The sequence below is a fragment of the Ascaphus truei genome, chromosome 4 (assembly GCF_040206685.1).
Source record: "Ascaphus truei isolate aAscTru1 chromosome 4, aAscTru1.hap1, whole genome shotgun sequence".
Lineage (NCBI taxonomy): Eukaryota > Metazoa > Chordata > Amphibia > Anura > Ascaphidae > Ascaphus > Ascaphus truei.
In genome coordinates this window covers 340,398,300-340,415,754 of record NC_134486.1, presented here as the reverse complement: position 1 = coordinate 340,415,754, position 17,455 = coordinate 340,398,300, and the positions used below count along the sequence as shown (strand labels likewise).

The 17,455-nt window shown below is 39.0% G+C and overlaps 1 protein-coding gene across 1 annotated transcript in view; it reads right to left on the bottom strand.

Moving 5' to 3' along the window:
- HMGCLL1 (3-hydroxy-3-methylglutaryl-CoA lyase like 1) overlaps positions 1-17,455 on the bottom strand; it is a 214,200-nt gene that overhangs the window by 171,090 nt on the left and 25,655 nt on the right. The window contains exon 3 of the mRNA XM_075594829.1: positions 4,537-4,614. Within this exon, the coding sequence (XP_075450944.1) occupies positions 4,537-4,614 (78 nt within the window). The remainder of the gene's footprint in view (positions 1-4,536; positions 4,615-17,455) is intronic.

Genomic DNA, 17,455 nt, shown 5'->3' with positions numbered 1-17,455 from the left:
GGTATTGGCCCAGCCCAAGCATCTGTATCCCACAGAAACGAATGCCCGTGAAGACAACGGTACTATGAGAACTGGGGACACCGCTCAGTTGGAAAATAAGATTATAAAGCTTAAACTGCCTAGGCAAGTGAGGCGCTCAAGGAAGAATGACTACAATACCGTTGCAGTATTACAGTCTACTTTCCACAAGGCACGGAATGGGAAGACCAAGGTGCTATGGAGAAGCACAGTGGGAATCCAGTCATATTGCAGTGCCCAGGGGACCCAAAGTGGATTCCTTGCCATGAGGGCAGTCACTGTAAAGAGACAGCCGCAAATGAGACGGAAGTGTGCCCGTGATCGTAAGAGGAGAAAGACCGCACAGATGGCACAAGACAAGGAGATAGTGAGGTACCAGTCTTCAGGCCCACATGGCCTTGTAATTACCCCAAAAAGAAAATGCCTAAATTGGAAGACAAGAAAAAAAAGAAAAAAAAAGGGGGTGGGGGAGGGAACGGCCGATGTCTGACAAAGAGGTGGGTGCATAGGAATAGTGCACAGGAATAGTGCACAGGCCGCTCACAAGATAATGTTTCGCTGGGGGGAGGGATATGTGGTGCCATCGCTGTCCTCTAGGGGCTGAATAGGGCAGTTATATGACTTTGCAGCTCTCATAGAGTTAATCGTCTCTGGCTTGGCTGGTCACCTGCTGGCTAATTAATCAGGAAGTGCCTTTAAAGCATGGAAGCAGCAAGGCACTGTGAGACAGTTTTTCCCAGAGAAGGGATGAGACAGAGGAGCTCCCCAGCTAATGGAGGCTGGTAAAAGAAGTCTGAGAGACACTGCTGAGAGAGCTGTGCTGAAGCAGTGACATCGCCGGTTGGACTTACAGATAAGCACAGCCCTTTCTATTGTTTACAAAGACTGCTGTTACCTTATTGCTTATGCTAGGGCATGTTTAGGGCTGACAACTGGCTTAGCTGGCAGCCGGGTTAGTAAGGGTTGGAGCTGAGAAGTCAGTTGGCTTTCCTAATGGAAATAGGATTTGATTTTATTATTTGGTTTTTCTTAAAAGGACGATGGGCCTGTTCATATTATTTATCCCTGTAAATAAACCCCAAGTATACAGAAATACAGTGTTTCCTGCCTCATTTGGGACAAAAGAGACTGCAATGTGGTGTCGGCATCACAATGTGTGTGTGTGTGTGTGTGTGTGTGTATCAGTACCGTGTTAGCTGAGCTTCAATAATCAAAAATAAATAGACAATACCGTTCTGTGGCTAACGAAATGCTTTTATTTGTGCGAGCTTTCGAGATACACTGATCTCTTCTTGCAGCGATGTTACAATGAATGAAGCAAGCAAAGGGTATACTTAAAAACAGTGTCTCTTGGAATGTTATCTGCGCTTGTCCCTCCGTGTGTGGATGTGATTTATGGCTAGAGGTGTTAAATGGTTCCTAAAAGTTAGTGATGTAAGATGTGTGTGTGTATCTGTGTGAATATAAATGAATGGAGAGCCCACAGTGTATACAGTGCTTTACAAAAGGTGTGTGTGGAGTGGGAGTTAATATTAATGGTGTGGGTAGGTGTGGAAATGTGAGAGATTGTAGCATAACTAAAAGTGTGTGTAGATACTATGTGGTCCCTATTGGTGTGTATATATATTTATTTATAAAACACACAGTTGAAAAGGACAAAGACAATCCCCTTATTAGCACTCTAAATTACACCTAAAAAATTTTTTCTACCAATAGAGATTATATTGCAAGAACCAGATGCACTGCCAAATCAGAATAATAAACAAGATTTTATTAGAATTAACAGCAAAACACACTAACTTAAAAACATGAATATACTGATGACAGCCTAACAAAATATATGTACCAAAAAATATATTTAATAATAAGAGGACTGTTGATATAGTGAAGAAATTCTGTTACCTCAAAAAAACTACAAAGTGTCTAAATAAATATAAATTATAACACAAAAATAGTTTGATATGATCCTAAGTGGTAATACAAAATAATATAAGTCCCTACTGGCATGAATGCCTGCTAGGGAGATATATAGCAGAAAATAGCACTGTTGATACGGTGAAGAAAATCTATGCAATATTATATTACCAAAAAAAATTAAGAGGGAGGGGAAAAGCACACAGGAATAATTATCATATCCTGGCTAGCAATTCCCACACAGAAAAAGAAAAACAATGAGTGTTTTACTTCTTGACAGCCCCCATGTAATCTTCAATAGTATGGACTTGTGAAGAATCTTTTGCAGCATTTTGGATTTTCTTTATTTTTTCCATGCACATGCCTCATGCAATCCTGCTACAGCTGAGTATTAACTCTCCTTGCTGTCTGGGCATTAATTGTCCTTGCAGTGCTATTGCACTGCTATATTTTTCATATGTATGACTCTGTTTGTTAGCATGTCATTTATGGGTATATATTCTGTTTGCTGCAACAGTCTTCATTGTTTTTCTTTTTCTAGCCAGGATATGATAATTATTCCTGTGTGCTTTTCCCCTCCCTCTTAATTTTTTTTGGTAATATAATATTGCATAGATTTTCTTCACCGTATCAACAGTGCTATTTTCTGCTATATATCTCCATAGCAGGCATTCATGCCAGTAGGGACTTATATTATTTTGTATTACCAGTTAGGATCATATCAAACTATTTTTGTGTTATAATTTATATTTATTTAGACACTTTGTAGTTTTTTTGAGGTAACATAGAATTTCTTCACTATATCAACAGTCCTCTTATTATTAAATATATTTTTTGGTACATATATTTTGTTAGGCTGTCATCAGTATATTCATGTTTTTAAGTTAGTGTGTTTTGCTGTTAATTCTAATAAAATCTTGTTTATTATTCTGATTTGGCAGTGCATCTGGTTCTTGCAATATAATCTTTATTGGTAGAATTTTTTTTTTAGGTGTAATTTAGAGTGCTAATAAGGGGATTGTCTTTGTCCTTTTCAACTGTGTGTTTTATATAGTAGTCCCTATCCCCTAGCACCATCAAGCTCTATAATTTCTTTAATTGACTTCATTTGGGGTTTATATTTTACTTTACCTCTATAGTCAGTATTAATTTTGGGGGCTTGATTTAACCTTTAATACTAGGTGTTGAGCAACTTTCTCTTTGTGTGTTTTGTGTATATATATATATATATATATATATATATATATATATATATATATAATTGTTTAAAAAGAAAAATTGAGAAGCGCACACTCCATGGTAAAATAACAAAAACTTGTGTTCTTTAATCCATATAATAAAGTCAATGCTCACTAGGTGAGAAAAAATAGTTGATTCACAACTGACTGTATCAAAGCAACAGGTTAAATCTCACGCGAGATGGTAATAGATGTGAAGTTGCCACAGTGTCCTTAATGGTGGAGAAATATGAACTACTAAGTAACCAACTCTCCCACTGATATTAGATTTTAGAGCACACACATTATTCAAATGTATTGTAGTTATATTTGAAAGCAACACTTGAATAATCATTTTCACATTGGTTTGTCTATACAATAACATTCATGAGTCTTCTATTAACATTATATTAATCACCTATTTAGTTAGACATATGGGTTAATTGGAGCACCAACCTTTTCATTTCTACTGTTGTATGAATATATATATATATATATATATATATATATATATAGTGTTCGACAAACCTATACATTTGCTCGCCCCGGGCGAGTGGATTTATCCCCCGGGCGAGTAAATATTGGCCCAAGCAGCACACGTTTGGAAATAGGTGGCGAGTAGATTTTTTTGTGATTTGTCAACCACTGTATATATATATATATATATATATATATATATATATATATATATATATATATATATATATATATATATATATATACTGTATATGAGTAATTACACATACATAAATACATACAGAAAACTAAGCATGTACAGAAGGCTGTCCACATTGCTGGTTGTGACCTTCAACCTCTGCTGTGGGGGCTGATGTCATCCCCTGGGGTAAGATGAAGTCTGAGTCAGTGATGGAGCTTCCAGCACATGGAGTAGTACAGAAGTCTATGATGAGAATCCTCATCTTTGGATTCTATTGATCACCAGAGTAGGTACTGTAGGGATCCTGTGTGTGAGCAATATTTTCTGATGCTCCACAAGCTGCACTTCAAGGTGTAGATGGGAGTTTTAATGTCTCAAGAGGACATTATTATTTTGTTTTCTTTTTTTTTTTTTGCCCTGCAAGCTGCACAACGTGATCAAATGTGCATATCGTTTACTTTCAACTTTAACGCTAATAGATTCACAATTATCAATTATTGCATGTTAATTCCCATTTACTTCATAGTTAAAATTAAAGACAATCAGAGTTAATGCTGGAACGGGTGCTGTAACCCTTACTGGCACTTCATAATTTTGCATCTAAAAGCATTAAAGTAGAAACAGAACATCACCCAAAGTGAAAACTTAAATGATCAATTGATATTTATTAATATTTATTATATCAATCTATAAATGGAAAACAATTATTTGGGTTCTTAGCAAACTTACCTTTTCATTTTGCAATCCATCTCTTGGTCCAACTTCTACTATTTTAATATGTTGAGGAAGTCCAACTGTATGCGGTTCCTAAAGCAGAGTAGATTTTAGAAAACAATTAAATATACATGTAAACATTATAATGTGTATATATATATATATATATATATATACAACAAAAAATAACATATGAAGTAGCGCATATAAAATATCCTGAATATATAGCTGATGGTATAATAAAGAACTATTTTTCTATAGGCTATTTGAATAAAACCTAGCGGGCATTATAACTGTTGCTGATGGCATATGTGATAAAAACTTCTATTCTCAATAATAACTAAAGCATAATATTGCAAAAAACATACCAATAAAAGAATATTTTATAAAGGAATAATTTATAAAAAATATAGAATAAAAAATGTAAAAAACCACTTAGAGAGACAGAGTCCTGTTCCAATGATTAATACACCCTGGTATCTGCAGCCCGTTTTGAAGGGATCACCAGTCCCTAACACAATACTGTGAAGAGAAAACAAACAGGCGCACACCTAGTGTATTATCATTATAAAATATATATTAAAGGAACATGAAATCAATCAAATGCCCATTCACATTGACATTGATTTTACAGTACTTTTGTGAGTGGGCATTTGATTGATATATATAATATATATTTTATAACGGTAATACACTAGGTGTGCGCCTGTTTGTTTTCTTCTCTTCTCACACACATATACACATACACATACACATACACATACACATACACATACACATACACATACACATACACATACACATACACATACACATACACATACACATACACATACACATACACATACACATACACATACACATACACATACACATACACATACACATACACATACACATACACATACACATACACATACATATATATATATATATATATATATATATATATATATATATAGTGCAGAATAAATGAGTTCTTCAGTATTAGGTGATACCTTTTTTTTATTGGACTAACAATTTGTGTCATAGGACAAGCTTTCGAGAGTTCTCCTCTCTTCTTCAGGTCATCAATACTGATATACACAGGAATCTATGGCTAAAACAGTGTAGAGAGGATAAAAAACACAAAAACAGATATGTGCTGTAGATAAGGTAGGGTGTTAAAAGTGTTTGAAGCCAGGGGAGGGTGACAAGGAAAGGTGTGGAGGGGGTGGGGGAGGGATGCTGTGGTGGGGGGGAAGAGAAAGTGTGGACGAGAATAGAGGCAAGCAGGATAATTACAAACAATTGATAGGATGTGAGAAAACCCATGTCCACATTAAGTCCTTTGTTTTTGGTGTCAAAGAGTCTTATCATTCTGAGTTCAAATGTTTTCCGTTCTTGGGTGCGTTTAAACATTCCATTGAGGATTTTGATTTTTAAATCATTTATGGAATGATCTGGTTGTGAGAAGTGGTGTCCCACAGGTGAGCAGTATCTTCCTTCTTCGTGATGGAGTATTGAGTGTCTGTGCATATTCATTCTGCATTGTATTACAGTGTCATTGTCACGCTTGTGCTCTCCTCACAAGCGCAGGGAAGAAAGGGAAGGACCCGCTAGCGAGGTGGGGAGGCCGCAGGGGATACGAAGGGAGTAAGTTGCCGTACAGCTGGGGATCGGCGCACGCAGTCACGTGACCGTGCCACGCGCATGAGAATGCGCAACGCGTCCAGAGGTGCAGTGCCTGCTCAGAGACACAAGTGATCCAGCTGCACGTGCGCGCACGCTCTGACAGCAGAGCGGGAGTGCGCGCGCTCTAAGGCACCAACGCGGGGGTTGCGGGAAGCCAATGCTTCAGCACAGGAGTCTGGAAACAGAAACCAGGAAACATGGAACATGGAGTCCAGAGCACAAGGTAACATCCAGAGAAGGACTGCTTCTTGGAGAACGTCCAGACTTCTTAAAGGCATAGTGACAGAAACAGCAAGTGCAGCGAAACTAAACATAACATAAGGGTTCTTAGTCTAATCCATTGGCCAAGGAATTATAAGCCTTCTACCACATCAAGGTGAACCCTACTAAGCAGGTACCTACACTACCCGACGATAAACTAACCTCAGTAGTATAAGAGTGACTGTCCCAGTCTTCCGGAATCCACAGGAGATAAGTAAAGGTCCCAAGGAGGTCCAGGCAGGAACAGTATGCGATGAGTACTAGCAGGCACCAGGGCTGGTAGCAAAAGACTAAATGCAAAGAGAAAGTCAAAGAGAGGCTTACTTCCTGTCAGGAGGAAGAGGGCAGGGTTTGCCAGAAAGCAAGATGGCGTTGCTTGCTTCAGAATCCTTAAAGACACAGGATCTTGACTCGCAGCTAGAGGGCGGCGATCAGAAGTAAACAGGTAAGGAAGGAACACGCCGCAGGGGGCGTGTTCCGTGCATCGTTACAGTCATGATTTATTTAACAAAAATAAAGCCAAAATGGAGAAGCTATGTGTGAAACGATTTTTCCCGCCAAACACCTCACGGCTCCGTCTGTTATCAGCTGATGAAACCAACTATGGTGAAACGCGTAGAGTGATGTTCCATGCAGTCGACCGGAAACCCTTGGATCCGCTGACACGAAACATCCAGAGTCCGTGAGGTGTGTGTTTGGAGGGAATAATCATACCAAGGAAGACGAAAACAGCTCCAAGTCACAGATGCCGGTGTCGATCGCGTTGATCAAATTGCCAGTACCATACTTATACCATGTGAGTGTATACCATCCTATACTTACCAATATAAAGTATTATAGTCTGCACTAAGTCCGGTCCTCTTTCTCATTATATGTAAGGTACAAGTGGATGTACATATTCCGGTGCCATCTCCAACCAGATTGCGGTCTATGATCTATCATCCAAAGATACCTTTACGTGTATTTAGACCTCTTCACACTTGTGAGTATCCAACTCTTAAGAATTAAGAAGGATACATTCATATCTGCATTTGACAATACTGCACTATGAGAATTTGTTCTCTTTTTCCCATACGTTTGCGCTTCCTTACAATTATGGACTTTTTAAACTTTAGGGGATTGAGAAAGTAATCCACCATTGAGTTACAGCTGCATTCAACATTTCGTTTGTATAAATAGTATCATTGAATTTTCACGAGCACTAACTGCACTGATATTTATCAGATTCACTAATTTAAGTGCACAAATTAATTATTTTTGAGCGCCACATTGTGATAATTTCTTTCTATTCATGTGTTGAACTCAAGTAATCTGTTTTTTTGAGGATGTATTTCAAATGAGACCATGTTATGATCACTTTTAACCAAATGTTCTCAAAATTGAATTGTGAGTATCATTTGCATGTCATTACCCAGAATTCCAAGTTGCAGTGGAAACATTGTGTGTGGAGTGATTATGGGGAAAGGCAGGTTTGTGGACTGTTTGAAACATGGGAGTGTGCTCATACTGTAAGTTCCTCTTCATGAGTCCAGAGGATTTAATTCCACCTTTTGGCCCACTATTCAGACTCATACCCATAAGTTCCTCAGGCAAAGTATATTCCCTTGTCCTCCAGGTTGCACCTACCCCCCCCCCCTCAATCTTACCAATTATCTCACTCTGCTCCAGTCCTCTACTTATCGTAGGCCGTACACACAATTATAAGGCTATGGCTTTGATTGTTGGGGTGGCCATAGGACCCTCTCCCAATCACTCTATATACTGGCCTCAGCTGCCTTTTATCTCCCTTCAGGCAACTGCAAATTTCCCCTCCCCACATCCATTCTACAACATTTCAACCAGGTTGGGTCCTCTATTTAGGCTCATTCTCATATGGCCCACAGGCCAAAGTTTATTCCCTCATTCCACTCACTTAACTCAATTCCTCTACTTACTGTATTGTGTGCACACACAATAATAATAACAGAGCTAGAGAAAAATAAGAAAGAAAAGAGCGAGAAAAAAGAAGACAGCAGAAAGATGAAGCAATAGCAAGAAGAAGAAAAAAGAAGAGGCAGAAGGAAAAAAGTAAAAAGAAGCAGAAGAAAAAGAAGATATGTATATGAAGAAAAAGAAATTAAGGGGGGGGGGTTGAAGAATGATTGATGGGGAATACAAACAGGCATGAAAGGAGAAATGTGATATGAATGAATATGATAAGTTAAAGAACAGCAAGTGGAGGAGTGATGTGAGAAAATAAGTGAAATAAAGAAGGAAGAGAAACATAGAAATATAACAAAGGAATTAAAAATAAAGTGGAATAAAGAGACAAGCCTGGAAATGGCTGCATGAGAACAAGAGATGTAGTAGGAGTTAGAGTGTCGTCAAAGACGTCATCAACTGGACAATGTGAAAGGAACACTAAAGTGAGGAAATAAAAGTAAAGAAGCAGTGAATATATGAAAAAAGACGGGTTAATGAAGGAGTGAGAAGAATAAATATACTAGAGCAAAGAATAAAAATATCACATTCTTTCTAGGAGAGTGAGATGGAGAGGTTTAGGTGCATGAGTTGAGTATGCATGTTGATCATAGCAATAATACGGTAATAGTGTAACTTCACAAAAAGCATCTAAAATCATAAAAGGGTTGAGACATAAATGTAATGCATGTATGGTGGAACCTGGCTTATCTACAAGTTGTCCCTAACCATTTTTGCCTGCCTTGAAGAATTATAAAATAATCTAAAGAAACCGAAATCAATTTTTGCATTTTCTAAAATATGGTATTTTTCACCACACATACAAAATTAATAACATGAATAAAGATAAAGTTTAACACAAGGAAAGTGCCCTCACTAAACATTTTCCTAATGGTTAGCCAACTGACCAAGTTTTAATTTGCCTAATATACAAGGCAATCAGTATATAATCACTTCAGATTTTGACAATATAATTTATGAACAAATTAAATTAACTATGTTTTGAAATAACACTACACTATTTGCTCTACAATCCGTTCCAACTTTTAATGAAAGGAATAATAAAATACATTTACATATAAGAATAAAGCAAACAGAAAGAATAAAGAACAGATGTGAAGCATATTAATTGTCATGAACAACAGCTGTCTCTGTCTCAATATGTTGTAGATCTAGGAAACTAGATACAAGCCCTATGTGGTGATGCAAATACATATCAGAAATAACTAATTCAAATTAAAGTTGTATGCATTAATTGTGATTACAAACAAAAAGTAGAGCTAATGATAATATTTAATAGAAGCAGAATTAAAAACAATGTGTCAAGTGAAATATTTTATCTATTTTGATTTGTCCATTTTTTCTCTGCAGAAAAATGTTCAGTTCCTGGAAAACCTATTGAACACATTAGCATTTACTGTACTGTAAGTACTGCAAGCTGTTTCTGCATACTTTTTAACAGAATCACTAGGCACCTCAATCTAATGCAGAACTTCCTTATGCTTAATGCAAATACCTGAAGGTTCTACTTACCTACTAATGCATTTTACCCTGAATCTTGCTAGATACTTAACTTAATTTAAAATTTGACAAAAATTCTACCTGGTTGTTGTTCTTCAAATTATGTTCAGCATGCATTAACTCATATGTCACAGAATACTTATCTTTAACTTTGTTGCATTTATTATGGTGTACAGTACCTGTTGTCATTAAGAATCTGAAACAAGACCTGATTTTTGGTAAATATGTCATTGTGGTGGTGAATTTCTATGAAGCAATATTATGCCTACTAAACCATGGCTTATTGAGTGAGAATAACCAATGAAATTAATTGGTTATTAATTCATGTCCTACCAAAGGTGGCAGACAGTTTTATACAAAAGTACACTACAACGTCTACTTAAATACTCAAGATATGTATGAAGTTAATGTCATTTTTAATGTTACATACAGATATACCCCGGTTTACTATTCCCAGAGCCCTGGAAGAAAAGCAAAAGTAAAAGCTGTGGCCGGGTCAGGATTCTGTGGGTTTCCTCTGCAGCAGAATCATTGAGTCTGGCTACATCTGATCACACAATCGCCTTGTATTAATAGATTGTGCCTTTTTAACTACTGTTTTTCTTTTTAGATCCATTAGTTACAGGCTATGGAGCCAATTCAGGTAGCTTCTGAGGTTTGTGTTTTCACAGTAATCAGAAAGAGTTATTGCAAGTCAGATACCATGAGGTAGAAAAATGTCATACCGCTCGGGTTAGCAGTGCCTTTATCGCTGTCTATTTCCAAGTTCTTCTCTGTGATCTGTCTGCAGTTTGTAAGAGCTGCAAAGAGAAAGCTGCATATCCCTGCACAGCTCTTACAAGCAAATTACACTTTTTTTATTTTATTTCAATAACACTATTGATAAGGGGGTCTCTGGAGCTGAACCAAATTAATTTCAGCCTCTGGGACCCCTTCTTCTCGAGTTACAGGCCCTGATATGGGGTGCCGATATCTCGGCAAAGTTTAAATGTCCCAGTCAAGTGACGTTGGGAGTGGAAGCATATGATATCTGGCTCGCTTCCCTCCCATCAAGATGACATCACATCATTTTTAAAAAAAAAAGAAGCCGTCACATGGTACATCCACTAATTGAATTGGTGGATGTACCATTTGTTGGTCAAATATGATGTCACAGGCCTTGTATAAGGGCTACCACGTCTAATTTGACGCCAATAAGCCATCAGAAACCCATCTTCTGGACTTGTTTGAGAAGAATAAAGACTTACCACTGGGGCCTCCTTTCGAGCAACTGAGGATCATGGACTTTTCGCATCATGCTGCTGAGGATCATTGACTTCTTCACATCATACTGCTGAGGATCATTGGATTTATTGGCAAATGTTTTTATTTCATTGTATTTTAATGTAATAGGTTGTCCATTCATTGCCATTGTTGCTATCTGTGCTCCCATTGTGGGCACAGGTTACAACAATGACAATCAATGGGTTTATTGGCTACTGTGTCATGTATGAGACTGTAATGTCAATCTGATTTTATTGTGTATTTATTTTATTTGGAAAACAAATGGGCAAACATGCTATTAGACATATTTGGCTACTAGAGCTTTTGCCTATTTGTATGTGTGGTGATGAGGGTAGAGGAAGTGGGTCATTGCACCAGGAGGTTAGTTAGGCCTCCCAGATGTGTGGTAGGGGGGTTAATCCCTTAATTACCCTAGTGGTTACTAACCACTAAAGTGATTAAGGGGTTAGTTGCCAGTAGTAATTTTTTAAATTTTAATCTTGCTCCCACAGAGGTCGAGGAGCACAAAGATGAGGATGGCCTTAATCCTGGCAGGGGTAAGTACAACTTTAATTTACTATATGCTGGCTGGGTAATGTTTTATTTTTAATAGGGAAATGTGCTATTATCCAGCTCTGTATATTGGAATTTTACCCATTACTGTACTGTATGTGGGGAGGGGTGAGGGGAGGTTGTTGGGGGTAGAAGGGTGTTTTGTAGGGTGCCCATTCATTGCTATTGGGTTATCTTTGCTCCCATTGCAGGCAAAAGTAACCAAACTGGCAATCAATGGATGTATTGGTTGTTGTATTGTGTTTTAATGTTTATTGGGAGCAGAGGGCATGGGTGAAGGTGGTATTTGGTCCGTGATGGGTGTTTAGGTCTACTGAGTGGTAGCAGAAGGGGTTAACTCTTCCCAGTAGACCTAAACACCTACCCTCGGCTACTCCAACCTTAAGCCACCTCCTCGATCCCAAAAAAACGGGGCACTGATATTTAAGCCCTTCATTACCTTAACGGTTAGCCACTAACGTAATGGACCTGTCTGTAAATTTAACTTTATTACATAGGATTGAAGCAGGAGGTCTCCTTAGCTGATATTAATGCGTGTCAACTCCGGAGATACCCGGCTTCAATCTTTATTCATATCGTGGATCCCATCTTGAGATGAGATGGTGAGATGAGAGTGTGAGTTGAAGCCGCGCTGTGAATCTCGAATCTACCTCAATAGTTCGATTTCTCTAAAAATGTGTGTTTGAGCATGTTTTGTGCTCACACTCGGTTTGTCTGAGCGGGAGTGCTATCAATCGGGAAGAAGGTCTCCAGTGAGTTTGGCATATTATCAATGCTTTCTGAATAGCTACACACGCAAACTCTCGAAGTGCGCAAAACTGTCAATAACGCACTTATCGAAGCTACTAGAATAGGCCCCTATGTGCTTTGAACAAAGGTGGTCATAAGGACACACGTTACAATGCATGTTTGTTTAACACTTGGGGCTATGGATCAAAGGCTTAGATTCAGCAAAGTTAGTAAAATCAGCAATATATTCTGTGTAATAAAAAACAATAACACAGGATATTTTTTAAAAGAATAGTATTTTCCAAGAATTATATATGGAAAAAAATGTTCATAATTGATCTCACTAGCACAGGGGCATGCAAAAGTCCTAATCCCGGTTTTATCAGTAGCAATATGGTTTTAATCAAAGGGTTGCTAAAAAAAACATATTGGAATGAAACAATGATAACACCAATTTTTCCATGTATCGACCTTTAGAAAATATACTGTGGACCTGTGTGCCCCAGCTGGCAAACCAACACAGAAAATAGCACCATATTTATATAAGATAATAAAAACCTCTATTGCTTTCAAAATTATTTTTTTATTTGATACATGTGGTAGATTTGCAGTTTACAAACCTTGATATCTCACTCATTACTCTTTCATAGTCAAATATCCAAACATATTGATCAGTTATAGTTACTAATCTGTTATAAAAAAAAAAGATAAAAAAAAAAAGATTAAAAAAAAATGTGTGCATTCTCAACAGATTTTCTGTAAAAATATTCTGGGAACGTACATTATTCTCTCAATCGCTAGCAATTATGTTTATGGGAACAAAAATCTAAAGACCACATCACTATTGATGAGTTTCATTCTAAAATGTTTGTATGGCAATTATAAAGTGGAATGTGGAAATCATTTGGGTACTTAGATTGAAATACATTCTCCACTGTATTTTAACAGTATTAGTTTTTGCAACTACGTATGTTTTTGGAATATGTTTCATGTTTTGCTTAACATTTTTGCACCAGGACAAGGGTAGGTTTTATATTTAACAGCAACATCCATTTAAGTTGTATCTTATATTTTCCATGGTCATCCTCATTATGTTCAATTATGTTAAAATCTGGTTTTCACTCAGTTTTGTGGCTATTTGTTTGAAAGATTGGTTTTATCATATACTGTACATTTATTGCACAGCAAGCTCAACTGCCAGCTGGTTCTTGACTTGACTTGATGACTTCAGACTGGTATTGTAGATCACAAACAGTAATCTGTCTAGCTGCAATATAAACTACTGTAGTATTCATTTTTGTAGGTGCTCCTGTCAAGACTCTTTGGATTTATTAATGCCATCACATTGGATTAAGATGGTCAAAGCTGGAAAAGTATTCAGTCAAGTAAAAAATTGTCAGACTTTAATACTCACTCATTCTCTAAACCACACAAAAAAATGTACTGTTTATATGCAGACCAAGAATTTCTGGTGTGGACTACATTAAGCTATTAACTGTTTTTCCCTGTTCATTGTTGAAATTCAAGGACTTTTAATAATGAATATATTTATTTAATCCCATACTGTTAGTTTTACATTTACAGTATGTTAGTTGCTCTAGTTGAAAGTTGGTTGCTGTGATACCTACTATATACGTTTTTTGAAAAACAAGTGTGTTTCTGCCGTGTACAATCCAGCTGTTTACTGAAGATTGCCTTCAGTATACAAGCTATTAACTTTTAATTAAAAAGGATATTGGGTACTTCTTTTCTAAATCGATCTAAAACATGTTACTGTAAAAATCCCAAATATTACACTGTAATCACTAAGCACCTGGATGATGGTACAGTATCATCAATGAGAAAACAAACGATATAAACTGGGAATAAAGGACATACCTCCAGAGCAAAATAGTTTATTTAAATAGTGGCCGTCAGAGAGAAAAACACAGAGCCAGAAAGTTAGTGAGAGTGTGCAAACTAATACAGCTAAACCCCGTTATAACGCGGGTCTCGGGGTCCACCCCGAGACCACCGCGTTACTAACGGGGTCACGAAAAAAAAAATGGCCGCCGCTTTAATGCAGATTCATCCCGCGGGACAGGAGATGGGAGCGGGCATGTCCCTCCGCTCCCCGCTTCCCCCTGTCACCGCGGGACAGCCCGCGGGGCAGGAGATGGGAGCGGGGATGTCCCTCCGGTCCCGCTTCCCCCTGTCACCGCGTGACAGGCCGCGGGGAAGGAGATGGGAGCGGGGATGTCCCTCCGGTCCCCGCTTACCTCTGATCCCTCCATGTGCCCGGTGCTCCCGCTGCCTGCATGGAGGTGGTAGCGGGGGGTTTCTTCTCCCCACCGCTGTCCCTGGCGCTCCCGCTGCCTGCGCGGGAGGAGGGGGGGGAGCGGGTGGTGGTGCTGGTCGCGGCCTTTCCTCTGCTCCGACCCCACCCCCCGTCGGTGTAGAGTGAGAGAGTGTGTGTGTGTATGTATATATGGGAGAGAAAGTGTGTGTATGTGGGTGTGAGTGTGTGTAAGTGTGTGTACGTGTGTGTAAGTGTCTGTGAGTGTGTGTAAGTGTGTGTAAGTGTCTGTGAGTGTGTGTGTGTGAGTGTCTGTGAGTGTGTAAGTGTGTGTAAGTGTCTGAGTGTGTGTGTAAGTGTGTGTAAGTGTGTGTAAGTGTGTGTACGTGTGTGTAAGTGTGTGTAAGTGTGTGTAAGTGTGTGTGAGTGTCTGAGTGTGTGTGTGTGAGTGTCTGTGAGTGTCTGTGAGTGTGTGTAAGTGTGTGCAGTGTGTCAGTGTGTGCAGTGTGAGCAATGAGCAGTGTGTGTGCAGTGTGCAGTGTGTGTGCAGTGTGTCAGTGTGTGCAGTGTGAGCAATGAGGAGTGTGTGTGCAGTGTACAGTGTGTGTGCAGTCTGTGAGTGTGTGTAAGTGTGTGTGAGTGTGTGTGAGTGTCTGTGAGTGTCTAAGTGTGTGTAAGTGTCTGAATGTGTGAGAGTGTGTGTGAGTGTGTGTGAGTGTGTGTAAGTGTGTGCAGTGTGCAGTGTGTGTGCAGTGTGTCAGTGTGTGCCGTGTGAGCAATGAGCAGTGTGTGTGCAGTGTGCAGTGTGTGTGCAGTGTGTCAGTGTGTGCAGTGTGAGCAATGTGCAGTGTGTGCGCAGTGTGTCAGTGTGTGCAGTGTGTGCAGTGTGTGCAGTGTGCAGTGTGTGTGCAGTGTGTCAGTGTGTGCCGTGTGCAGTGTGTGTGCAGTGTGTCAGTGTGTGCCGTGTGAGCAATGAGCAGTGTGTGTGCAGTGTGTCAGTGTGTGCAGTGTGCAGTGTGTGTGCAGTGTGTCAGTGTGTGCCGTGTGAGCAATGAGCAGTGTGTGTGCAGTGTGCAGTATGTGTGCAGTGTGTCAGTGTGTGCAGTGTGCAGTGTGTGTGCAGTGTGTCAGTGTGTGCAGTGTGAGCAATGAGCAGTGTGCAGTGTGTGTGCAGTGTGTCAGTGTGTGCAGTGTGAGCAATGAGCAGTGTGTGTGCAGTGTGTCAGTGTGTGCAGTGTGAGCAATGAGCAGTGTGTGTGCAATGTGCAGTGTGTGTGCAGTGTGGCAGTGTGAGCAATGAGCAGTGTGTGTGCAGTGTGTCAGTGTGTGCAGTGTGAGCAATGAGCAGTGTGTGTGCAGTGTGCAGTGTGTGTGCAGTGTGTGTGCAGCGTGTCAGTGTGTGCAGTGTGAGCAATGAGCAGTGTGTGTGCAGTGTGCAGTGTGTGTGCAGTGTGGCAGTGTGAGCAACGAGCAGTGTGTGTGCAGTGAGTGTGTGCAGTAAGAAAAAAATTCAAGAGCAAACTAGCACCTCTGCTAAAAATAGAATATAATGCAAGAGCAAGCAAATACAACTCAACCCCGTTATAGCACGATCTGCCACAACGCGGATCCGCATATAACGCAGTCTGAGCGCTGCTCCCGAGTCAAAAACATCTCTAAGATTTTTTCTTTTTCAATTCTTTATTGCAGACAGACACACGGAGACGGACACACACAGTGCAGTACTGTGCAGTAGATGTTAAGTTTGTTTATAGAGTCAGATTCATCACACCAACCCTGTGGTGTAGCAGTTAGAGAACTATACTAGCATATGCAAGATCATGGGTTAATTTCCTGCATGTGTATTATATAAAATAATCATGTATAAATTCACTGCTGGGCTGTCAATGGTCAGAGAAGGGTCATGTGATCCTCCTGTGCGCTCAAAAGTCAAACACAAACTCAAGAGGTTTAGCATTTTTTTACCAAACGGCAAAAAAATGTGCTTTTTCTTAGTGAATACTGTTTTCACACAAATTTCATTGCGTTCGTTAGGAACATGCCAACCCGATCGCTAATGCAATTAATTTATCGAAGTTCAGTGTATAGACTCCTCAGATCGTTGACTTGTTTTTCTTTTTTTACATCTGTGTTAAGCTCATGGAATCTCTGTAAATTAGCATTGCTGACGTCCACATTAGAAATCTATTCTAGTATCTAATCTAATTATTAAGGTCTATGAAAGAGAATGGAGAGTGTTCGTTGAAAGGTGTAGTGATGACGCCCAACAAGATTCGAATTCCCTTTCAGTGCATAAGTTATTAGATTTCTTGCAAAAATGCTCTGACAGGGGTCTAAACCCATCTTTACGAAAAGCCCAAATTAAAGCAATAAGTGTTTCAAGAAGAGTGCAGCTAGCTTTTCTGCCACAAGTTAAAATGTTCTTTAGAGCTGTAAAAAAACCTGCAACCCATAATAAGATCTCTATTTCCACCATGGAATCTGAATACAGCTTTAAGAGCTCTCTGCAGAAAATCGTTTTAGCTGTTATCAAATGCCTCAGATAAAATTCTAACACTGAAAACAGTATACAGTATTATTCTGCCAGAAAAGTTGGAGAAATTCATGCTGTCACTGAAGAGTCCATATATTATTTTTCATGAGGATACAAACCTCTTAAGAACTTGTCCTAGTCTTTTA